General features: G+C 34.4%; 2 protein-coding genes across 6 annotated transcripts in view; one reads left to right on the forward strand and one right to left on the reverse strand.

The window, feature by feature from the left end:
- Positions 1-27,580, forward strand: part of LOC133847017 (uncharacterized) — a 321,107-nt gene that overhangs the window by 56,474 nt on the left and 237,053 nt on the right. The window lies entirely within an intron of this gene.
- On the reverse strand, positions 21,635-22,167 carry LOC133848783 (forkhead box protein fkh-2; the record flags this gene model as incomplete). The annotated part of the gene is made up of 1 exon (XM_062284477.1): positions 21,635-22,167. A coding segment is annotated over exon 1 (528 nt), but the record flags the coding sequence as incomplete, so codon positions are not given.

The raw sequence follows: 27,580 nt of genomic DNA on the forward strand, positions 1-27,580 counted from the left end.
AGTTCCAAATAATATTTTAATAACATTTTAATACCCAATATCCATATAATAGAAATAACTTAAGTATTTATGATTTCTGATAATTTCAATGCAAACTGGATAAAAATTGTTAAAGTTATTTAATAAATACTTTTGTATGACAAATCGGGCTTTAACTAATTTTCTGGTTTATTCTATTACTTTATGGTATATTTTAAATGTCGATATATCAAATATAATCTTCGGTCAATTTTAATATTGTGGCAGTATATTATTTAGTATAATTTAATAATAATACCGCACTGTTTTGCTTTTATTTAAAATGCCTGTAGCTCTCTAGTAATATTAATTGAATATTTTGTTATTTATTTAAAACAAAAATTATAATTAATTTAGTAATATAAAAAAGAAGGAATAACTTGGTGAAATAAAAATATTTTTATATTAATATCGATAACCAATTTAAGCAGTGAATTAACAATAAAACTTGCACTTCATAAATGGTGTTAACTAACATTAACACGATAGTGAAAGAAGATGGATGTGTTTTATTTACGCTTCCATCAAGATCTTTCTTTAAATTACAAAAATAAAGACTTAAAATTATACATTAGCTACGTTAACCTGTTTTAAGCAGAAAAGGCAGAGAGAACAATATTCTATATTCTATTGCTGTTGCATGATCAATCAAGAAATTGCAATGAGAAGCTAATTTGCTAGTTCAGCAAGATCAAAAGACACAACTATGTATATAGCAAGCTTTGAAATGAATGTTGCGTAATTATTTCTCAATGTGATTACATGTCAAATGACATAGCTCAACAGTCAAAGTCTCAGTCTCAGTCTGAGTCTCAGTTTGAGTTCTGTGTTTGTTCATTTTGCAGTCTCAACTCAATCTCAAACTGAATCAGAATCCAAATCCGAATCTGAATCTGAATCCGAATCAGAATCAAAAAGGCAAAAGGCACTGAGAAGAGACGCACGCAGTCAAGAGATGAATTTGACATGCGTCTCTGATGATGATTTATTTTCATTTTTGTATTTTTTAATTCACTCTGCGCCATTGTCGCTCACATGCCCCACGATGAAGAAGAAGACGAAGATGATGACCAACTGAGAGGAGAGAGGAGTAAAATGAGGTAAGGCATGGGGACAGACACACACACAAACACACACACACACACATTCACTCATATGCGGACAGTCTTCGATGGCAAAAAGTTAATGATAAAGATGATGACCATCAGAATTGGAATAATGTATGTATGTATGTTGGACTCGATGGATAGATGGATGGACAGGGCTGAGGCTTGACTTGACTTGACTGGCTGTGTATGTGTGTGTGTGTGTGTGTGTGTGTGTGTGTGTGTGTGTGTTTGGCCTTTGGTTCAGACAGTCAGACAGTCAGACAACAACAACTACTAACTAAACAGAGAGATGGGAGATGAGCTGTCGTCCAAGAGGTTGAGGCCATTTTTATCGAACAACAACAAGACGACGGAGAAGACGAAGAAGAAGAAGAAGAAGCATTGTGTTCAGTTCTAGTTTTGGGGTTTTTCTTTTCGTCTCTTTTCACATTCCACGTTGTTGTTGTTGTTGTTGTTCTTGTCGCCCTCAGCTTCAGTTTTGCGAGCTTGAGTTGCGTTTGTGGTGCCTCCTTTAGCCATTAACCTGCTAAATTACGAATGAGGCAAAGTGGATTTAAACTTGACTCTTCGCTCTGCTCTTTGCGTTGTGTGCCTTACCTTGATCCTGGCAATGATTGCAGTCAGCAACAAAATTGTTTCACTCGCTGTCGCCCTTTTGTGTGTGTGTGCCTCCGTCTGTCTGTCTGTCCGTCTGTCCGTCCGTCTGTCTGTCTGTCTCTTGGACGTCGTCACAAATACGAAGGCAACAAAATCTGAACAGATAATGACCACTGTTCTCGCACTCAACTACAAGATGAGCGGCTGATATGACGATGACGAATGCGACGATTTTCAAGACGACGTTTGCTGCAGCTGCAACAAGCTGAAGGTGGAGGCGGAGGCGGCTCAAAAGACGGACGGACAGACAGACAGACAGACGGACAGACAGACGGACACTGACATTGGCTATGGCCGATGATGGTTATGTTGATGCTGCGATCCAGCTTAAAGGCATCTCTCTCTCTCTCTCCCTCACTCCTCTCTCTCTCTCTCTCTCTCTCTCTCTTCTCCACTCATATGTTGGCTGCTCTTTGACCATTCCACCACTTTATTTATATTTTTTTTTTTTGCTGTTCGTGTGGCTTGCTGTGTCCTGTTATTGGAATAATGAGTTTTTAGTGATGCGCATCGATTTGTCAATTGATGATTTGTTGTTTTCAGTTTTCAGTTTTCATTTCATTTCATTTTATTCTCCTCTCTACAAGTGCCTGCGATTCGATCATTAATTCCAACTTTTTGTCATATTGAGAGCTTTACAAAGCAACAAAATTGTATTTTTTGATTAATCGCATAGTTTTTTGCCTCTTTCCATGGGGAGTGAGAAATTGTCACAATTGTAAATGTCCCTGCGTGAGAGCACATTAAAAAATATATAAATATAAAAGGACTCTGCTGTCAATGGCATCGAAGAACGTTCTGATGACTGTCTGATGATGACTGCCCGCTGCATTATTGATGATTGCTTATCATACCAAAGCAGCAGACATTGTTCGTCTCTCTTGCTTTTCATTTCTCATCTTCGGGGAGGACTCTCAATTAACGCCCGACATCAGAAATTTATAGCAAGAAGCGAGTTTGTTTTTTTGGTTTTAATTAAGTGTTAAATGCAGAAATATGACGTGCATTCGAAAAAGGAGAAATTTACACAGGTTGCAAAAATTTGATAATAGGCTACAAATTGCATGGGAAATATTTTGTACGGTATATTTTAAATGTGGTAGTATATCAATATCAGAAATACTTTATGGTACATCTTAGTATTTTTCGGTATATTCATTTGGTATATTTTTGTGAAACTTTAAATTGTACTTGCAATGTTTTGTACTCGTATATATATCAGTATTGCAGATAAACTTTATGATAAATTTAAGAACTTTTCGGTATATTAATTTGGTATATTTTAGAGAAACTTTAAATTGTACTTGTAATATTTTGTACGCTATCAGATATACCTTTATGTAAATTTAAGTATTTTTCAGTATAATAATTTGGTATATTTTTTAACAACTATGATAGTAGGTTACAAATTGCATTCCGGTATATTAATTTGGTATATTTAAATAAAAATTATTTTACGTCAAGGTGTATTTTAAATGTATATTTTATAGATATATATTTTAGTATATTTTAAAATTTTTCGATAATGCAAATTTGGTATATTGAAATGATAATACTGTAGTTTTGCTTTAATTGAAAAAAGTATATCACTGTAACTTTCTTACTTGTTTTCTTTTTAGTTACTCGACTTTTTACATAATTTTTGGATTAAGAGAAGATTGCGCCATTACTGATTATTATTCTTATTATTATTAAGTTTTTTATATTAAGTTTTATATATATATTATAAATAGAGTTGAATGTCTAATTTGTTGATGCGACGATTACATATAATAATCGCTATGGTATTAATGATTCTTTAAAAATTTAGTTACGATCAGATAAGAATTGTATAAACTATTTATTTGTATTTGCTTTGCCTGATAATCTGGTATATGTTGTAGTATAATATCAATATACCAAATATAGCCTTCAGCATATTTTAGTATTTTTTGGTATATATTTTTGGTATATTTGTAGAATATTGTTTTATTTAAAATGCGTACTAGGTATCTCACAGTCGAAAGTACTTTCTTACTTGCTACTTCTATTATCACTATTTTTTCAACTACTTCAGGAACTATCAATATTATTAGTCCCTTTACAATTATAATTAATCCCTCCCTCTCTCTCTCTCGCTTTCTCCCGAAATGCGAACAGTTGTGCATTAAATAAGTGCTGAAAGAAAGAGTTGTTAACTCCCCCAAAACAGTTGATAAGATGATGTGCGTGAATGTGAAAAGGGTAAAAGTATTCTACATGTGTGTGTGTTAGTGTGAGTATGTTTGGTTGAGTGTGTGTGTGGCTGCTTAAACATGCATTAATATGCAGGAAAATCCGACGACTTGCTGATCCATCATTGAGCATATTGTGTAAAAGTGTTTCTTTATTTATTACGCAATAGCAAAAAACAATCTAAAATATTGAAGCAGCCACTTAAGGAATCAGCAACAATAACTTTGCAATGCGGATAGGCATAAACGCTGACCTCTCCTCTCCTCTCCCCTCTCCACTTTTCCTATCCTAAGTCCCCCTTTCTAAACACACATGGTTTTTGGTTACCCTTTTTGTCTTTTTCCAGTGACTGGTGGAAAAAGTTTTTAGCCAGTCGAATCGCCCACTTGCCAAACCGTTTGTCCATCTCACAATCTAACCAGCAAGCCAGCTAGCTAGCTAGCTAGCCATTCAAGCATTCATCCATCCATCCATCCATCGGTCCATCCATCCATTTATTCATCTATCTTGAACCGCCGTCTGTACGTTATCGTCAGAATTCCAGAGGCATGGAACGAATTAAATGCTTACAACATTCAACAAAAAGGACCACACAAAGCTTTTTTGCACCGCCAATGTCAAAGACTTTCAAAGTGCTCAGCGCAAGTGCAACAAAAGTTTGTGACAGCACAACGAATAATAGATGCTCTCTCATTTTTATACACGCTACTTATAAGGTAGAGGTGTAACAGGCAGAAGGACAGACACTAAAAAGTATATATTGTATATTCTTGATCAGCAATCGGTTTTCTTTAAATAATATCCTTTTCATTTTAAAATACAAGTTCAGCATTAAAAACTTGACTTTTTTCAACCTAAAAATCTCATTTGAAGATGGTTTTTTTTTTTAATTCAAAAAAAAATTTGAAATCAAGATCTCAAATCAACTTTTCGATCTTTTCTTTTCTTTTGAAATTGTGTATTCAATAAAAATATATCTTAACTATATAATCAAAATTTGTGCGAATCAAAGTCTACTTATAGCTGTGAGCTTTGAAATAGCAGTGTGTCTGGATGTGGAAAATAGAATAAAGTGTTAGCAACTACACAGATATAATATAATATAATAATAATATAATATAATAAAATATATATAATATTTTGTAATCTCAGAACGATGATATACGTTTTTTTTAGATTGTTTTAAGAATTTTGTTTTTTTTTTGAAGAATGAAAACTTATGAAATGATGAACCATGTTTTTTTAAGATTAAAAAAATGTAAAGAGATGATTGCACCTTTTTAGATTGCTTAAGAATACAACAATACAAAAGTGTGAAATTAAAGATTGTAAAGAACGCAACGTTGTTCTATAGAGTATTAAAAGTATTAAATAAAAATATAAAAACGAAATAAAGATAAAGATTTTAAAATCAGATTTTGTAAACTCAAAAACGATGATTGAAATTTTGTTTAGATTGATTTAGGAATGTTTTTTTAAAGAATGAAAAATTTTGAAACGAAGATTGGTATTTTTTTTAGAATTCTTAAAGCTTTTTTAAAGAATCACAAATAATGTGAAATCAAAGATCGTAAAGAATCTTTTGCTATGTCTAACAATATCTCTATCTCCAATTGGAGTTAGAGTATTTAAAGTATTAAATAAAAATATAAATACGAAAATAAAATACAATAGCATATGTGTGTTAGATGATGAGGGGGCAAAGGAAAGGATGCCGGAGGAGGGGAGGGGGGGAACTAGTCTGGTCCGTTTGGTCCTTTTGGGCTGACACACTTTGCCCGTCGACTTGTACACTTTGAGCATACTTATAAGCCGGGTGGCCAGGTGTGTGAGCCTTAGCGGTTCAAATCGCATTGATGTGTGCAAGAGAGAGAGAGAAAGAGATAGAGAGAGAGAGAGAGAGAGAAAGAGAGATGAGTGGCAAGAGAGCGTAAAACCTCAAACACGTTGTGTAACTTTTATGCGTTCACAGTTGAACCGGAAACGGAAATCTAATAGACCAAAGCATGCATAAGTGATGAAGCGAGAAAATTTACCCCTCTCCCTTAACTCTTTGGAAAATCCTGCACCAAAAAAAAAAAAAAACCCTTTTCAAAAGCACCGTTCGTCGAATCTTATCAGAAGTTGAAGCGGCTTCCCAAGTTTTGCACATCACGTTTTTCCCCCACTTTTTGTTCTTTTTTTTTTGTGTCCAGCGGTCGAGAGGTTTTTCTTTTTGTGTGCAAAAACTTTTGCAGCCACAGAGCAGGAAGGGAAAAGATTGACGTGTGCATGTGTGTGTGTGTGTGTGTGTGTGTGTGTGGCATGGCCTTGATATTGTGGACACATGTTTTCGGGAAGATTACCTTGTCAATCGGTTCGTTGAACGATTACTTTTCAAATGCTTTTCGCAAAACTAAAAACCAAAAGCCATCATCATCATTGCGAACGTCCTGCTTGACCCTCCTCCAAGCCACAAATACAATCTTTGGTTCACCAACAAAAAAAAAACAAAAAAAAAGCAAAGAAACAAAAAGCTGTCAAACATTGCCCCCAAAAAAAGATTCACAACTTCCTTCCTGCACGGCAAATAGAAAGCAAACTCACACACACGAACACACACACACACACACACCTCCAACACACACACACACACACACACACACACCTCGAACACACTCTGAGATTTCAACACCATAATCAGATGGAACTGAGCGACAACATTGTTTTATTTCTCATTTCACAGTCAATGCAATAAAATCGCCTAAATATGCTACTCACAAGGTAAATCGTTTCGCTTCTTCCACCACCAACAACAACAACAACAACAACAAGAACAGCAACAAATATAAGCAAAGGGCAGGAAAACAAAATTCGCTTCATCTGCATCGAAAATGCGCCCCGCGGTGCAAACATTGGCGCCTTTTGCTAACCCCAAGCCAAGCCAAAAGTAACAAAAAAAACAAAACAAAAAAACAAAATCGTTCCGCGTTCGCGTTTGTTCGCTTTAAGCCAACAACGCAACCAACGAAAAAAAAAAGCCAAGTAAACCAATTTTTGCTCAGCTCCAGTGGCCTAAACGAAATTACATATGACCTACAATATCAAAAAGTCGAAATATGAATCTCACCAAAAAAAAGTACAAAATATTTGATCACATTTCGATTGTTCTGAATTCAGCTTCTTTGCTTTCAAATTTTATGAGGCTGGCTACGATTTTATATATACTTGGCTAATTTATTGTGCATAATTGTATTTTAATATTATTTACAATTATGACGCTTACTTATTTTTTTAACATAAGTTAATCAGTTCTTTTAATTCTTTGCATATTTTGCGATATCTCTACTTACTAAGCCAACAGCAATCAAACCAAAAATTAGGTTCTACTTTTACACGAAGGGAATTCAAACATATTAAGAAACAAGAGCAAGTTTTTGGAATTTTTGACATCTGTTCGATCTTAAAAGAAGATGATTGAAGAACAAAATCTTGTTTTAAGATTTTTTCAACCTAAAAATCTTGTTTCAAGATTTTTTCAACCTAAAAATCTTGTTTCAAGTTTTTTTTTATGATTGAAAAGTTCTTAATTCAAGATTTGCAATCTTTTTATTAATCCAAACTAATACATTCTTGAAGCAAGATTGAAATATTAAATTAAGATGTTATTAATCCTAAAATTGAAATTTAGCATTAAAATCTTGAGCTAAGATTTTTTCAACATATCCATTTTATTTCAAGATATTTTTTTTAAGATCGATAAAATCTTTAATCAAGGCATGCAATCTATTTTTCAATCTACATTTTTTCTCTCTGTGTACACATAAAATCTATATATTCATAAATCTGTATTGAATTACTTCATCCACATCCATATAGATTTATTTTTTATTTGTACACAGAGATAATAAATCTAGATTTAAAATTTATTCGATCTGTTTTGCTGATTTCTTGTCATTACTTATTTCTTATTAATATTAATATTCTGTTTTGAATTGTCCGCGCATTAGAAGGACAAATAAAATATAAATCAATATGCTCTTTTGTTCATTTATTTTTATTAAATTTTTTTTATTAATCTTAATATATTTTTCATTTTTTTGTTGTGTGTTTGCAGTGGCAATCAACGCATTAGAATTAAAGTTAAAACAGAATGAAAAATAAATAAATTTTCACTACAAATTCATTATTAATCTTTATATATTTAGCATCTTTCCCATTGATAATCAGCGGATTAGAATTGAAGTTAAAAATATGAAAAGTAAAAATCAATTTACTGTTTTGTGCTGATTCATTTTCTCTAAAAAATCATTATTAATCTTAATATTTGTCTTATCTTAGAAAAAAGAATGAAAAATAAATAACTTTTCACTACAAATTCATTATTAATCTTTATATTTGTTCTGGTTTGCTGAAGTTACCCAGTTAGGTAACAGTGCACCTATCTTTGTTATCATTTCGTATTATTTTTAATCAAAAAAAAAATTCTTATATTTTCATTTGTTGCATTGACATTTAGCGCATTAAGTGTGTCGTTGTAGCCCGATTCATTTGGTGTTTCATTCAGGACCCAGATCCGATCCCAGATCATTTGCCGTTGCTGTTGCCGTTGCCGTTGCAATGTGCTGAACAGTGCTTATATCGTTTAAATGAACGTGACGACAGGACGCCAATGATCATGAAGCCAGCCGAAGAGTGCTCTGTGTGTGTGTGTGCGTGTGTGTGTAACGGAAGTCATTTAAAAGTTATGATACACTACGAACACGAATGTGTGCAGCAAGTACAATTCGAAAGAGAGAGAGAGAGAGAGAGTGTATTAATTAGTGATAGGGGGGTCGTATACGTGATATTCTCGCTTTCGCATCAGATGTCAACGCGTAGTCACAACAACACGGATTTGTTTGTCCATTGTCCGTTTGTCCATTGTCCGTTTGTTCGTTGTCGTCGTTAATAATTTATTTAAAATGTCGACTTTATGACGGCAGCTATGTCGACTAGTGACCATAACGATTTAGACGATTGACAGCTGGCCAAGTGGGTGTCCATGGTTGAAAGTTTAACCAACGTTCTCTTTCCCTCTCCCTCTCTCTCTTTCTCTCTTTCTCTTTCTCTCACTCTGCTTGTCGACAATTCTTTTACTTGCTTTGCTGTTGTCTTTGCTGTGTTGTTGTGCTGTCCGTGCTGTTGTTAAGTTTGTCATATTTTATGGCCCGCTTACGTCCGGCTACAGCAACAACAACAACAACACAGGAGAGAGAAGAGAAGAGAAGAGTTTCCCGCATCTCCTGCAATGTTGAAATGCCGCCACTTGGTTTGGGGCCCCCGTCTGTGGAGTGATATATATGACAGGCGGATTTTGTTTTTAGTTGGCATGGGTGACAATCCCTTTAGAAACTTTTATTTATTCACGCATACGCGTATTGGCAAAATGTGACGCTTACACGCAAAGCCAGAGCAAGAGAGGGAGCGAGAGGGAGAGAGAGAGTGAACAACTAGCAGGACAACAAGAAAAAGAGACAATGAGACAACAACATGACAATAACCAAACGACAACGACAACATTTTAAACTCTGAACATTTTTGCTGTCTGCTGCAACTGTCCCACTCTGTGTGTTGCCATCTCTTTCACTCTCCCTCTCTGCTTGATATTGTATTATTAATTATTGTTAATTAACCACATGCATTTATTACACACAGCACAGTAAAGTGGACTGCAAGCAGCCTCGTTGTCATGACACCTTGGACAACAAATCGACTTGTAATTGTTGCAATTAATAAGGACGAAAATAATAGACGCTGCTGCCTCCTTATTTACGCTTACATATTATTACATGCATTGCACACACAAACACACACACACACACACATGGATACATACATCTGTGGACTTGAAGCACACGAAAGTGACTTAAACAAGTTTCAATTGTTTGCATCCAATTGGATAACGCAATATTGAGTAGGTAATACTTTATGCTTATAAGATATTATATTTGAATAGTAGATAAGATAAAGAATATTTATTTTAAGAATTAGACTTAGTTTTTATTAACAAGAAAGAAAGCTACGGTCGAGTGTGTTCGACTTTAAGATACCCGCCAACCAATTTCTTATTCTTATTACCAAATTAATATACCAAAAAAAAAAAAATATAATATATCGGTTATAATTGGTATATCGATATAGTATTACGCTTAAAATTAGAGTATAATATATACCAGATTATCGAATTAATATACCAAATACAAAGTACTAAAATATACCAAAGGTTCTAATTGGTATATCGTTATAGTACTACGCTTTAAAAATATAGAAGAGTTTAATAAAATATACTGAAGGTTATAATTGGTATATCGATATAATACTACACTCAAAATATACCATAGATAGATTTCAATAATATTATACTGAAAATAAGATCAAGAACATTTATCTTAAAATATTACGAACAAGTCGAGTGAAAGCATAGTCAAAAAATATACCAAATTAAATTACCAAAATAATACTAAAATATACCTATAATTGATATATAGTTAATGTATCGATATAGTACTACACTTAAAGTCTACCATAGAATATAATATATACCACATTATTAGCTAAAATTTTTATTTTCAGGAATCATAAATAATAAATAATTTTTTTTATTGAATATACCTCTAAATCGTATACTCAGAAAAAAGATATGTGAAACTACGCCTAGAGAATATCATGTGCATATACAGATCTGAACTTTAAAATAGCAGCGCAACCGAAAAAAAATACATAATGGGTTTCTTGCATATTCCTTTTTTGTAAGTTGATCGCTGGCACATTGTTTTTGTAATATGGAACATAGAGATAAGAAGCGAGCAGTTTTTCTGTTATTTTTAATATTTTTACACAAGTGCACAACGTTTTGGCTGCACACTGAAATCGCAGTTTTTGATTTTCATCCACGAAAAGGTCCGAAATATTGTTTAATGTTATGAAAAGTGAGTTTAATTATTATGTTTGTATTATATAACAATATAATTTACTTACAAGTGAACATTTATTTAAAAAATATTATAATTTTTTAACAATACATTCCAAATAAATATTAAAGTGGTTTCTATTTTATGTTTAACTTGAAGAAGATTATTAATGTAAGCAATACTAAAGCTGTGAATGCTTTTATTTGCTAAATATTTCTAATGAGACTTACAAATTTATTCATAATAAGAATCAAATCAAAATTTAAGTTACAAAAATACGTAAAAAATACCAACTGAATACCAACAACTGTGAATATTGTTCATAATAAGGATCTAATACCAATTAAATACCAACAACTGTCATTTTAATCATAATAAGAATCATATCGAAATTGATATTACAAAACTACATCACAAAATACCAATTAAATACCAACAACTGTCAATTTATTCATTCAAAATTTAAGTTACACAAAAACGTTAAAAAAATACCAACTAAAATACCAACAACTGTTAATAGTTCATTGATATCGTTTGGAATTACATTTTTCCCAGCAAATTTTGGTTTAATTTTTTTGGAGGGGGGCAATTAAAGTGATGTTGGAGGACAAGGCGAAGGTGTTAGTCTTGCATGAAAGTATGTATTTTTTTGTTGCTTTTTGGGAAAATAATTAACTTAAATGCCGGCGATGTGCTGACTGTGAGAGAGTCAAAATAGCTGGAGGCTGCATTGTAAACGAAAGCGAAAGGAGCACAAAAGGTAAAAGGTAAAAAGACGAAGAAGAAGCAGAAGAATACGTTGAAGACCGTTGCAGCAGAGCCAGTACACAAACAAAAAGTGTGGTAAAAAGATGAATTTGGTTCTCGTTGCTTTTTGGGAGAGTAACTTGTGCACATGCACAACACACACACACACACACACACACACATACACACATATAGTTCTCTCAATGTGCGCGAAGGCGGCGCCAGAGATCGTAACAGTAACAAGGGCAAACGAAACGAAACAAGAAACAACAACAACGAACCGAAAAAACCAAAAATAACAAGAAAAATAACCTCAAACCACAATTGCAAAAACGAGCGAACGGAGAGGCAATCAAAAAAAAAAAGTTCCATTTGCCCCAAAGATTTGTGGCGCTACATATGTTAAGAAGAAGCATCATCAACAGCAACAAATCAAGAGATGATCCATCCTCCTTTGTCATTGACTTCCTCGTTTTGTGGCTTTGTCTTTGGTCAACCACAAATCGAGTTTTTGATGCCATGACATTGTCACAGCGAAAGTGAAGTGTTGACATTACCTTGAGTGCACACGAGATTTCGATTGCGATTACGATTACCATTACGATTACTTTACTTTAGCACTCGAATTGTGTTGAAATCTTAAGCTCAAACTCAGCTCGGACTTAATTACAGTTGATTTGAACTTAACCAGTTTGCGTTACAGATCAGCAGCAAAAGCAACTCAGCTCTCAATGCTGTGAAAGCCGTGGCAATGTGATTTGTCAATCAGTTGAGCCACAAAGACAATAAAGCTCAAACTCAAGCTCAACTCAACTGTGACAACAGCACTTTATTTTCGTTTGTGTAATATGAAATTTGCTTACAGAAAAGTTGACTAAATATTGTGATACTTTTGACTATACGACTGTGAAATTAAAAAAATTTACCAATTTTTATTTCAACCATATTTTATCATACAATAATAACTATAGTTTTTGATGATTCCTAAAAAATATAAAAACTGTTATTTAAGAAATATTTTTGAATGGGCAAAATCACTTACTAGAACTCTCAGTTAATTACTAGAACTCTCAGCAGATAAAATATGGTATATTTTTAATGTAGTACTATTTCAATATATGTTACCACACATATAACCTACAGTATATTTTTAGTATTGATGTGGTACCAAATTAATAGGTACAGCATTTATTTACAATTAGTACCGGGTATCTCGACAATCGGTTACAGATTGCACTCTATGATACTATATTAATATACCAAATACAACCTTTGGTATATTCATACATGTTTCATTTATACACATAAATTCACTTTTTCATATATTTATAGGATTTTATGTGAGACATTTCAAATGTATGCTTAACGACACGCAAAAATGAAAGCATTTGTTTATAATCTTTAATTTGTAATATGTAAATTACATTGCAAGTGGGCTTTTAACTATATTTGCTTAATAATGATTTTAAAATGTTATCATCAAAAATATTATTTCGATTCACGCCTTTGAAAATTAACTACATGGAATAGCTTGTAAGGTCTTTCAAATGTAGAAGATCTATTCACATACCGTCTTTAAAGTTAAGAGCTTTATGGAAACGTTCTTAGAGAAAAAGCTTTTCGAAAAATGCATGTTTAATACAAATTTTGAAATATGTATAACAAGCTCTACACTTTGATATCTTTAAACGTGGTTTTTAAACTTTACCAAAATAAAGCCAAATTCTAAAATTAAGAACATTCGTCTTAAAAATTGTGTTCTTAAACTAAGACCACTTTAAGGACAATTTCTTGAGACTACGAATATTAGTCTGAAAATTCCAATATTCGTGTTTCGTGGTCTCAGAACATTACAATTGTTTTGCTTTTATAAATAAGAACTTGGGTTTTATATTAAATGTTCTTGAAATAAGAGTTTCATGTTCTTGACGCAATTTGTATACCAAAATTCCTGATTTTAGAGCTTTTATTCAGTGTATAATTTATTTTTGATGTATAACATTCGTAGTTTAGTTAGCTTGCAAACCAATGAAGTATTTACAATCTTCAGATTACTAATACAGTAAAAATCCCTTTAATGTCATCTAAACTGTTTTCGCGATATGATGTTTCTAAGCTGTTTAATTAAATACATGTGTAAGTGGTCCGTTGTCCTTTTGTTTTAAATCTCTAGTGAGTTTAAAACCGCAAATGATTTACTTTATATGTGTGTGATAGTGCTTATAAGGATTCATTGTAGTAGTTGTGTAGTAGACATATGCATATGCATGACTCTTTGAGCTGTCCGAGCATGTTCCAGTTGAGAAGGATATGTTGCTGTGTGACTAGTTGACTAGTTGGCTATGGATGGGTCCAAGGCATCTTTATGGCCAACTGACTTGATGCTTAATGTGTGACACATGTACGTTGTCCTTAATTGGCTGCATTATTTATGAGAGAGTCGGGCAGACAGACTAAATAGAGAGAGAGAGAGAGAGAGAGAGAGAGAGAGAGGGGGGGAGAGAGAGTGGACATATCGAGTCAGCAAAAAAGGGTTGACATATGGTTACGCATGTTTGCCTCTTCAATCACAGCCTCAGGACACACACTGGTCAAGAAGTGGGTGAAGAACTTCTTTTCGATATCTGCTCAGCATCAACCAACTATTGCATAAAATATTCATCAACTCAATTTAGCATAACGAAATCTTTTCTCTGTTTTTTGCTTTGGACATTGATTACAAAACGGAGGAAGAACTGTCAGGACGTTTGAGTTATGTGGCTGGCAGAGAGTAAACCATTAATTAAATGACCCTTAATCAAGAGTGAAACTAACGCACTTTTTCCCAATGCCCATTTTTCATCAACATTTCCATCATTTGTCGTCCCTGCATATCGGAAGAGCAACAACCAACGTGTGTTTCCTCTATGGGGAATTATGCTTCTGTTTGCCCATTAATGAGCCCAAATAATGAAATATTGATTTCGGTTCTATGAGTACAGTTAAAGAGAATGGTAAAGGTAAGTATAAGAAGAGGCATAGTATAGTATTATATACAAGAAGGTGGATTGTTGTAAGCTCTCGACTTGTTAAATTAACATAAATAGTATTAGCAATTTCTTAATTCTCAAACATTATAATCAGAAAAGTCCGACACACTATATATAATATTATATTGTATAAGAAATGTCTTTACAATGTTGGAAAATTTATTTTATTAATTGGTGAAATTAATTTCAATACCCGCTCCCATAGATTAGGAGGGTATAATAACTCTGTGCCTCCAAAAAATATACTTATGTAAAAGGCAGAAGGAGACATCTCCATATTCTTGATTTAGCTGACAATCTGGTATATTTTGCATGTGATACTATCTCAATAGACCAAATATAACCTTTGGTATATATTTTTTTTAGTATTTTTGCGGTATATTAATTTGGTATATTTAAAAATTAACACCGCACTGTTTTGCTTTTATTCACAATAGGAACCGGGTATTTCAATGGCGAACAGACTCGACGGTATATTTTACACTTTATGGTATATTTTGTATATAGTACAATGTATATCAATATACCAAGTATAGAATATGGAATATTTTTTATATATTTTCGTTATATTAATTTGCCATATTTTAATATATAATACCTCAATGTTTTATTTTTATTCACAATGGGTAGCTGGTATCTTAATGTTGAGCACACTCGACAGTAGCTTTCGTACTTGTTTTTAAATAAATTGATAGGTTTAAGTAAAAAAGTTAGGATTGGTCTAACATAAATTGAAATAATAATAATCTATGCGCATTTGACAATTTGTTGAAAATGTTTTAAACTGAAATTGGAAGCTGATTTTACTATTTTTTCGTTGATTATATATAAGTCAAATATGAAATTTTTTGAAAGTGTGTTTTAAACTATTAAAACAGTTAGAAGTTTATTTTAATATATTTTTGGCGAAATTCCCTTCTAACAAAAGTAAGCAGGCAAATAAGTCAATATCTGATAAACTATGTTTTAATTTTTGGTAGCTAGCTTCATACTGCTGTGTGGCACTGTAATGTCTAGAGTCAAGAGCGATGCGATGCCAAACATCCGGCCCTAAAGAGCTGACCAAACCGAAAACGACAAGAGACAAGCTTGCTAAATTACCTATATATACTACTATATACAATATATACTAAATATATAAATAAATTCTTATGTGTGTGTGTGTGTGTTTGGCAAAGAAGTCGCGTCGCTGATCGCGTCCTCGGCAAGGGAAAAATAAATTACTTTAAACGGTTTCGAATAGCAAATTGCAGATTGTCATTTCAAAAGACATACCTTGCCACACATATCAGTGTCAATGACTAGGGACAGTCCCGGGCCCTGAGAGAGGTCTACGCCTCTCTTCCCTCTCTCTCTCTCTCTCTCTCTCGTTCTGTCTCTGTCTGTTTGGGTGCGTGTGTGTGTGAACTTAAAATGACGAATGACCACAAAACAACACACACAAAGGGTTCTGAAATCGGGATCACAAGCTCTCTGAAGTAAAGCCAGAACGGCAATAATAAAAATACAAAAAAATACAAAAAAAAAACGAAAATACAAAAAGCAAAAAAAAAAGCTTCAAAACACCAGTTTCGCGGGAATTGAGATTGGGTTGAATTTTTATAATTGAGTTTGAGCAGATTTTGTTCTTTTCTTTTATTTTTATTTTTATTTTTTTTTGTTTCTTGCTCCGCTTTTTGTTGTTGTTGTATTTAATCTCTTCTTTTGTTCGCTGAGTAGTTTGTGGGGATCAGAATCGTCGTTGTCGTTGTCGTTTTTCTCTAACATCAGGAAGAGGAAGGAAATTAAAACGAAGCAAAATGGAACATGGCACATAAGACAACTGAAAGTGGCACTCGAAATACTATTCACTATTATACGATACCTACTTGGACTCTAAAGATCTATTGATCTTGCGGTCAATGGTTCTTCAAGATTTACACTCTAGCAAAGAGTTCTAGACTCTGGGGATAGAGACGGCGGAGTTTTTGCATTTGTCGCTATACTAATTATTCTGGGCATTTTTTTTTTTTAAATATTTCTCCAATTTCATAGTATGTAAATTAATTACAATAAAAACTTATTTGTAGAATAATCTCTTTAGTATGATAAAAAAGAGCATGCATCTTATGCATTGTAAGCCAGATTAAATATTAAAGGCGCTCAGCACACTTAATTTCTCTTTCCACGCGCACTTAAGAGAAATAATTGCACGAGCAAAACTCTATTTGAGCGCATGCTTAAATTGCTTAGAATCAAAAACAAAGAGAAAGCTAAAACGAATTGCCGAAGTGCGATCCTACGAAGCCGAACATGTGTTCGTCTATTCACACTTCGTGCACGCTTCGTGACAGAAAAGCAAAAACAATTTCAAATGGAATGTCACCTTGGAAGTGCATGCACACAAATCTGGAAGATGTATGTAAGTATTTGTGATTACTCACCCTCTCATATTTGCATAGCACAGCTTACATTTATCCATTTCGAATGTGCATTAACTGCATTAATTTATATTCTCATTCTGATACACTTATGACATATTCACCAAAAATAAATTACAAAAAAATTAGCACTAATTCGCATTTCAAATTTGGAATACTCCGTAACACATCACATTTAAAATCACCAACAAAAAAAGCAGAAAAAAAACGCACACACTTGCATTTCTCTATTACGCCCGACATGCACAGCAAGGAGAAAAAGGAATTACAACGCGCGATTCACTAACACCAACGCAAAACACACGAAGAATGTGAAGGAGAATCGCAAAGTGACGCCACGCAACTTTTTCACTTACTTTTTTTTCAGGTTTCGCAGACGACAAATTAAGTGAAATTCACTTCACACACGTATTTTACACTATTCACTTGTCGATATTTGGTAAGATTAACGATTTCGCGATGTTTAATTATTAATTAATCACTAGCTAAGCCAATTAAACGAATTTAAATGCAAATGCAGCGCGGATTAAACATTTGCATTTGCACTCTGCGCTCGTCTGTCGCATACTGACTTAAGTGGGATATTAATGTTCCTTCCTATGCATTTCTGCAAAGAGCTTTCACGTGGACAATTTTGTTACAGAAAGGATCAAAATAGTCCAAAGTGGTCAATTATGTCAATGTCCCATAAGTCAATGTGTAAACATTTTGGGGGATTGCGATTACATTCGGATGCGCGTTAGTCGAGTGCTGAACCAAAGCGTTCGTTGATCGCACTCAATTGTAGATGCTTATCAGTGTGAATGGAAAGGATTTTGTTGAGTTGGTTTCAGCCTTAGCTAATTACGTGCATAATCATTACTCAGGTTACTTTCTTTTGAATATAATAAATATGGATTTCTTTGTTAAACCTTTTTTTTAATAAAAAAGTATTAAATCGTGTTCGTTACATTGTTTTTGTTGAACTGCCTTAATCTTTTTAAATTTGTAGTATATATAGTGAATTCTTTTTCATATTCTAAAATGTTGTATTAGAAGATTGTAGCAAAAATTCCACAGCATTCACATATACTAACTTTGGCTTCAGTCTAGTAATAAATTGAAGCCTTTGCTCTAGTTTATTGTGATGTTAGAGATCAGAGTCTGCTCAGAGTTTGGTCAGAGATTCTACGAAACCCAAAATTAAGATCTCGCCTCCCCCGAATAGTTGCTGTTGTGCTGTGTATGTGCTCTACTGTACAGTACACTAGTTTACTACCGCTATTGGGTCTTGAATTATTGACATCTGTTGCTCAGACGCCAATCTGCAACAGATTACGAGCAGCAGCAGCAGCAGCAACATGCCGCATGTGGCAAGCACAATGTCGGCGGCTTCTCGTCATTATGCATGTCCAAGGCATGTACTCTCGACATCGACTTCGACTTCGACTTCGACATTGGCTTTAGCTTTGTGCACTTTACCTGCTGCTAACATTATGGGTAAACTACTATACAATCTATAGTATGTTGCTGCTGTTGCTGTTGTTGTTGCTGTTGCCTCGGCAATAATAAGTACGAGTGCTGCTGCAGACAAATGCAATTTCGCTGTCCGATCAAGCGATCGATCCCTTCTGTTTTTTTTTCAGCTTTTTTTTGTCTTATGCTCGCATGAGAGCTGCACTATATGATGATGATGATGAAGATCATAATGATGATGATGTTGGTGCACTGCAGTTGACGTCGTTGTTGTTGCTGTTGTTGTTGTTGTTGCCATCTCGCCATCGTCATCGTCAATCGTCGCAAAATAAGTCCCAGGTTGCAGGTTGCAGATTTTTTTCTGTGCTTCGTTGTCCGCTGGTTCAAAACTTGGAACTCTAAGCTGTGGGCCCATAGTATCGAGAGCGTGTAGCAAAAATTCGTGCCGTGACCGCCCCTTTCAATTCTGTATTATCAGATTAGCTCTTTTCATAAGCCATTTGTTCGTTCGTTGTCCGTTGTTCGTTGTTCGTTGTTGCCAGTTGCCAGTTGCAATGCTATTGACCGCTAGCATTAACTTACGAGCTGCACTCTAGCTCATAATTATTAATATAATAATAATGCTGATGATCATTATCGAGATGCTGCTGATGATGATGACACTCTTGGCCTCACCATTCGCTTACGTTTTTTTCGTTTTTTTTTTCGTGTACTCTTTGGGCTGGTCTCATGCGACAGGTGTAGCTAAGAGGCGAATGGTAAATCATAAAAGCCTTGGCTAAGCCTTCGAATTGGCCATAATTATGCATAACAGAAGCTTAGCTGCTGCACCATCCAGCTAAAGCTGCCTAGACTGAGTTAAACCTGGTCAACAAACAACTCACAATAAATGAGACACGAATTTAATTCTGTTCTATCAAAGTGCGTTTCAACTTAAATCAACTCAGCGCAAACAGCTTTTGTCCGCAACACATGCAAATAAATCCTTTTAAAACTGTCTTCGCTTGAGATCAGCAAACGCTTTGGTTCAGCACTCGACTAACGCGCATCCGAATGCAATCGCAGTCCCCAATTCCAAATTGAATTGGTGCACTTCATAATGGGACATTGACATTATTGACCACTTTGGACTATTTTGATCCTTTCTGTAACAAAATTGTCCACGTGAAAGCTCTTTGCAGAAATGCATAGGAAGGAACATTAATGTCCCACTTAAGTCAGTATGCGACAGACGAGCGCAGAGTGCAAATGCAAATGTTTAATCCGCGCTGCATTTGCATTTAAATTCGTTTAATTGGCTTAGCTAGTGATTAATTAATAATTAAACAACGCGAAATCGTTAATCTTACTAAATATCGACAAGTGAATAGTGTAAAATACGTGTGTGAAGTGATTTTTTCTTATTTTGTCGCTTGCGGAACCTGAAAAAAAAGTGAGTGAAAAAGTTGCGTGGCGTCACTTTGCGATTCTCCTTCACATTCTTCGTGTGTTGTGTGTTAGTGTTAGTGAATCGCGCGTTGTAATTCCTTTTTCTCCTTGCTGTGCATGTTGAACGTAATAGAGAAATGCAAGTGTGTGCGTTTTTTTTCTGCTTTTTTTTATAAGTGATTTTAAATGTGATGTGTTGCGGAGTATTCCAAATTTGAAAATGTGAGTTAGTGTTTATTTTTTTGTAATTTATTTTTGGTGAATATGTCATAAGTGTATCAGAATGAGAATATAAATGAATGCAGTTAATGCACCTTCAAAATGGATAAATGTAAGCTGTGCTGTGCAAATATGAGAGGGTGAGTAATCACAAATACATACATACATCTTCCAGATTTGTATGCATTCACTTCCAAAGGTGACATTCCATTTGAAATTGTTTTTGCTTTTCTGTCACGAAGCGTGCACGAAGTGTGAATAGACGAACACATGTTCGGCTTCGTAGGATCGCACTTCGGCAATTCGTTTTATCTTTCTCTTTGTTTTTGATTCTAAGCAATTTAAGCATGCGCTCAAATTGAGTTTTGCCCGTGCAATTATTTCTCTTAAGTGCGCGTGTAAAGAGAAATTAAGTGTGCTGAGCGCCTTTAATATTTACACTGGCTTACAATGGGGAATGCTTGTATTCTCTTAAATCAATATACATATGTCCTATGCTTCTTAGTTTTCTCTTCATTATTTTCTTAAGCTAATTAGGTTCATTAGGTTGTTGTCTAGTATTTATAAATAATTCTGACAAATAAAAGAATGTAATGTGTTTTGTTGGTAATATATTTATTGTAAATTATAAAACAAATACACTGCAGACTTAAGCTAATTAATTGTAGTGAGTTAAGATTAATATTACAGTATGCGCTAGGAAGAGTTCTCGGCTGAATTGAAAGTTGGAAGCAACGCGTTCTACGCCCTAAAAGTAGCTAAAGTTGAACTTGTCTTGGTTGGTATTACGAGGCGTATGCGTAATATTGTTGCAATTGTGGCACGTTTAATATAATGTGAATGCGATTTTAACGCCACAGACATTCCGCTGGTTGTCGCAGCCATTTGCCGGCATAAGCAGCAGCAGCAGGGCCATAAGGTTCAACATGTTGCTGTTGCTGTTGTGGCAGATAATAATTGTGTTGATATTGCTGTTGTTGCTGGTAGTAATTGCTGTGGTTGCTGCTGTGCCGAGGTTGAAGCTGCTGCTGTTGATGGTAATACAGTGATAAGCTGCTCTGTTGTTGCTGTTGCTGATGCTGGTAGCGATATGCTGCTGCTGCTGCTGTTGCTGCTGCTGTGACAGCTGCCGTTGCAGTTGCATGTTGATTGCTCTGCAACATCAATAGATGTTGCTGCTGCTGTTGATGTTGTGCTGTTGCTGCTACTGCTGCTGCTGTTGTTGCTGCTGTTGTTGTTTCGGGCATGATGGGAAAGTAGCTGGCATGCAGTTGAGGCTGTGGCTTAAAGAGTTGAGCATAGAACGCAGCAGCCGGCTGATAAGGATGCATTGCAGCATACGCTTTGCCATGTCCTTGCAACACTCGACTGTGGTTGCTGCTGCTACAAATGTTGCCGCCGCTGTTGTTGTGGTTGCTGTGGTTGTTGGTGCGTCGCAAACGTCCCGTCGTCTCGCCAATGGTCAAATCATCGGCATACGGATCCAATGCCCAATAGTGACCACGTCCTGGATCATCCAAAGCACGCGGCACACGCACAAAACACGGATTCAAACTGAGATTGTGGCGTATGGAATTCTGCCAAACGCTTTTGTGATTCTGATAGTAGGCAAAATTATCGGCAATCCATTTGCAAATGCCGCTCAATGTCAAACGCTGCTCGGGACTTCGTCTTATGGCCATCACAATCAATGCGCTGTATGTGAAAGCTGGCTTCTCATTTGATTTTGATTGAGAGTTTGTTGGCGTTGCATCATCCGAGGAGGAGGAGGAGGCGGAGGAGGATGAGGCAGGACTCGAGCTGACACTGCGAGAATATTCAGGTGACTTTTCACTTTGTTGTTGTTGCTGCTGCTTGCTGTTGTTGTTGATGTTGTCATCCGCCAGCAGCGAACGTATCGAGAAACTGGATTGAAAAACTGTCGATGTATCCATCTTAATTATTCTTATTTCACTCTTTACACTTTCAGTTACTTCACTTGACTGTGACACTTTCTGTGGTTGCATGCATCATTTATACTCATCTTGATCCTGATTAGAGAGAGAGAGAGATAGAGATAGAAAGTAGAGAGAGCACCGAGATCAATGCGAGATCAATGGAAAGCCAAAGCCGGTCGGATTCATTCATTGATCCCCAAAGGAACAAGGACGAAATGGGATTAGTCAATCGCCTCATATTTCGGCAAATTGGATTATCATCTGATTACTACCTGCCGCCCACTCCGCAACACCCCGCACACCCATCTACTTAGCGTGTACCTTAACCTTCACCTTCACCTTCACCTTCCTCCCTTCCTCTCTGTTCCTCTGTAATCTGTAATCTTTAATCTGTTATCTGTAATCTGTGTAACCCTTTTTGGCCTGGCTTTGTCAATTCGCGAAATGTTTGTAAATGTTCGCAGTTTTGTCGTCTTTAGTAATTTTCCATCATTGCGGCTTACGATTGTTGATCTCAATACTATTTCTCTTTAAAATTTGCATATCAAACTCGCGATTTTAAGTGAAATTACGAACTGCACTTTTGGGAGTTTGTTCTTTTATTCTAGCTTTTCCTTTCCTTTAAATGATTAAAATGTAATAATAAAATGATTAAATCTAAAAATAAAGTATTAATCTAATGAAATTTAGTTTCATAATTGCTATACAAAAAAGAAAGAAAGCTAAAGTGGAGTGTGCTCGACTGTGAAATACTCTCTACTCATTTTCAATAAAACAATATACAAATACACCAAGAACTATACCACAAAAATTACAAAATATTCTAAAATATGTCTATATTTGGTATATTTATATAGTACTATATTCGAAATATACCATATAGTAAAAATATACCAAATTGTCTACTCATGTGTTGTAGGCGGCTTTTTCCATGCCAAAAAAACTTCTACAATTTTATTCTGATCACTAACAAATTTTTAAGAAATCTCAAATACTAAACTTATTATTTGATTTTCGAAGCAAAACTCAATTTAGTTATATTTTGCTTAAGTTGCAGTACAAAATTACATTTTTCTTACGGATAGCGTATCTTAAATCAATATTATGTGATGTTAAATTTTTACCAAGAAGGTTTATTCTTAAATCAAGATTAGAATTCTACAAAAATTCTAGATTGATTGATTACTAATATACAACTGAATAGCTGAATGCGCAAATTATATCATAAACTGGTAAAATAATAAATAAATAACACAAAATAAGACAATAAAACATATTACAATATTTTTATATTTTTTAATAATATTTTTGGTGTTAAAACTATAAGATTGTTTCCTATTATTAATAAGAACTTGGTTCTTGTATCAAATGTTCTCGAAATCAAGATGTTCTTGACGTTTTTTAAGACTAAAATTCTTAGTACTAAGTCCAAAATGATTTTTGAACATTTTTTTTCATTAGAATATTAAATATACATTAAAAATATTTAAATTTTAGAATGATTGATATTGATTTAATATTTTACTTTCTTGATTTATTTTGATATTTTTCTTTTCTTCAAACAAGATTATAATCTTGAATTTCAAGATGACATTTTATAATCTTGATTCAAGGTTTTTTTTGATTTTAGAACCTTTCTCTTCTGAGCATTGGCTAGGAACGAGACTTTTAAATGTTGTATTATATTATTTTTATAAAGTATTTAGTTTCTTTGTTGCTAATGTGTTTAACCCTTTAGTGGTCTCTAGCCCTGAATAAATGGTGTTTAGCATGTGGAATCGTATCGTATGTGATATTTTTGCGATGTGAATCAACGGCTGACAGACTGACTGGCAAGGTCCTCGGCTAACAAATTAGTTCCAGTTGGCTGGAGTGCGAGTAGATTATCAGTATTTTGGCCCGAAACACATCTCTCTCTCTCTCTCTCTCTGTGTCTCTCGCTCTTCCTTTTCCTTGCAGCGTTAGTGAATAGCACAATTGCACAACTCTGTTGTGTTCTATACTTTTCTATTTTGTTGTGTTGTTTTTGTGTTCTATTCTGTGTTGTTGTTGTGTAAAATACATTTGCCGGAACCCGTAAAGAGTGAGTCTCTCTCTCTCTCTCCCTCTCTCTCTCTCTTCCCATATATTGGATTGCTGCCTCACCTCTGTCTCTGTGTGTGTGTTTGTGTGTGGAGCTGCAACCCAGCAAAGTATTTTTTGCCACCCACTTTTGCCACAGGGGACGAACGCAAAACTTAACAATTGCACTGCATTATCCATGGCACATCCACAAGGCGTCCATATATACAATATATCTACTATATGTATACTATATAGTATATGAGGAGGGGGGGGTGTCTCTATATACTAGAGGATGCCGACCGATATTTACCTGTCGACTCTTTGGCACACACTCGCCAATTGTCTGTGTACTTATTATGTAATACACATATCGCACACTCGTTGCACTCACATATCCTCAAGTTGAACTGTGTATACCCTGTACTTTTATTCAACTGATACGTGGTATATACATTTGAACTACTATAAATAAGAAATTTTCGATCTTAAACAAAAAATCTTCAACCAAGATTTATAGGGTAAAAATAACCTAAAATAACATTTTTTTTAAGTTTATAAAAACATATTTTAAGATGAAAATCTTGCTTCTAAATATTTTAAATACAAATTTCGTTCTTCAATCATAGTATTAAGATTGCATAATATTGTTTTAAGGCCAAAAGATCTCGAATCTAAAAAGAATCTAAGAATTATACAAAATTCAGAATTCTGTCAGGTCAGTAAGTAGAGATGAATTAGTTAAGTGAAGAATTAAATCTAGAATCAAGATTATATAATATCCAAATTGAGCCAAGAAGGCAAAATCAAACTTTCTAAAATTTAAAATTGCTTAAAATAAAATAAAAACTGTATTTGTTTTATATAAAAACGTAATTTTAAATCTCAAAGTTATGATTGAAGAACGAAATTTTGATTTCAGATAAGTTGTCACCTAAAATTAAATCTTAAATGAAGACCAATTTAGATTTTTGTTCTCTCCTAAAATATATCAAATTAATAAACCGCAAAAATACTAAAAATACACCAAGGGCTCTATTGGTATATTGATATAATGTTTCATTCAAAATATACCAGATGATCAAAGCAACTAAGACCCGTATTAATTTGCGGTGGCGGAATTGGACGGTCAAAATTTTGGAACAAACTTGTTCTGCTTGAAAACTTAACAAGGGCTGTCGAAAAAAAATCATATCTCTTATAGATTCTGAGATCTAGGTGTTCGTACGGACGGACAGACAGATCCTTCTGAAGGCACAAAATTATAATATTCTTCTACAAATAAAATGGTAGTATTTAACTGACATGAATTACCACAACAAAATACAGGGTATCTGTACGTTGAGCAATGCACTCGCAATTGTCAGTTGCAGTTGTGTTTGCCTAGAAAGCGTTGCGACGAGCTCCCATAAAATGCCAAACACGCTCATTAGTTTTTGTTGTGAGTGTGTGTGTGTGTGTGTGTGTGTTTTTAGCTTGGTTACTGTTTGGAGGCCTTGTTGGGAAACTAAAAGAGAAAGAGACGAAAAGCAAAAACAGTGCTGAATTGCGTTGCTCTACAACTATAAAGCAGGCTGTAAACAAAAGCTAAATTGCATTTGGAACAAGATTATCCATGTCATAATGTCATATCTAGCTGCGGGCTGAAAGTGTGTATATGTGTGTGTAATTGCATTTACAATTGTGTATGTGTGTGTGTGTGTGTGTGTTTGTATAAGTGTCGCCAGCAACTGCATGTGAGGCAGACAAGATAGAAAGATACATTTGTATCTCTCTTTTTTTTCGGGCTTGCAATAAAGTAGCTAATGAAATGCAGAGTATGTATGGGTGTCTCTGTGTGTGTGTATATATATGTGTGTGTGTGTTTCTGTATGTGTGTGTGTGCCACCATATGGTGTATGTAAGCTGCAAGTGTAAGGATAATATGTAAGCAGGAGCAAAAGGCAAAAGGGAGACATACATGTGCCCTGTGGTGCACTACACTACGGATATCAAGTTGTTGTTGTTGCTGTTGTTGTTGCTGTTGCTGCGTGTCCTGCAGGCTTAACGATAACATTGTGGCAATTTTATTTGCCCACACAATCTGTTGTTATATATGTTATGTGGCGGCGGAGACTTTTGCCAACCGGAAGGAAGAGAACGAATTTCAGCGGAAGGAAACACTAAAATGTTACTTTAAATAAATTGCACTACACAACACACACACACCTCTCTCTCCCTCTTTCTCTCACTCTCTCTCTCTCTTTCTCTGTGTATTATTTTCTCCTAAGGGAGGCCATTGCATTGGTAATGGCGTCGCTGTCTCGACCCAGGGGTGACATGGACAACCACAAAAGCTATCCAACAGCAACAGCAAAGGACGAGTACAGATAGCAACTATTCCTTACATTGTATTATGTATCTAGATACAAAATTGCATTGCAACACCCTTTTTGCCTCACACACATGTGTAGAATGCATTTCATTTATTTGGAGTTGGAGATAGAGAGAGAAAGAGAGGGAAAGAAAGGGAGATGGAGCGACACACTACTATAGTGTGGCGAAAAATTTACGAGCCCGTTTTTAATCGATCTAAAATTAAAATCGCATGCCTAGCAACACCCCAAAAAAGAGAGACACCCTCTTCCTCGCATTGTGTTTTTGCATTTTACCAATGGCATCCTAATAAGCATCTAGCCCATAGTTTTTAAACTACTATCCGACAATTTGTAATTATCTATGCAATTTTCCGAGCACAGGTTGTTTATTACCTGAAGCTTGAAGAGACATGAATGAGAAATTCTATTCTTTTTTTGGTTATTCAATTGATAATAAAATAAAATGAGAAAAGTGGCTCATAAATGTTAAATGCGAGAAATGATTAATATGCTTTGCTTGCTTCTAAAATCAAAAATGACATTTTGAATCAAGATTAAATTTATCAAAATAAAACCATTACAATTTATTCTTAATTTTTTCTCTTTTCCTTATTTATAATCTGTCTGTTAGACAATTAGTATAAATAATATATATGTTGTGTAATTAATGAATATTAAATTATTAAAAATATCAGTTTTCCAATGAGCCCAGCTTTTTTTTATATATAATATCTTACTAGTCAGATGATTCTTAAGTTATTATCAATATTCTATATAATTTCTAGATCCAGATCAATCGTCAAATTAAAGATTAAAATATTTTTTTTCATGAAAAAATTACAAAACTGAACCAAAAATCTGTAATCAAGATCAAACGTTTTACAACTTAGTTTGATTAATTAAAGTAAACCAAAAAAAAAAAATCAGATTTATTTCTATATGTCGTACCTGTTATTAGTATTTATTAGTTACAATTTAACACTTACCCTTTTAACCC

The sequence above is a fragment of the Drosophila sulfurigaster genome, chromosome X, assembly GCF_023558435.1.
Source record: "Drosophila sulfurigaster albostrigata strain 15112-1811.04 chromosome X, ASM2355843v2, whole genome shotgun sequence".
Taxonomy (NCBI): domain Eukaryota; kingdom Metazoa; phylum Arthropoda; class Insecta; order Diptera; family Drosophilidae; genus Drosophila; species Drosophila sulfurigaster.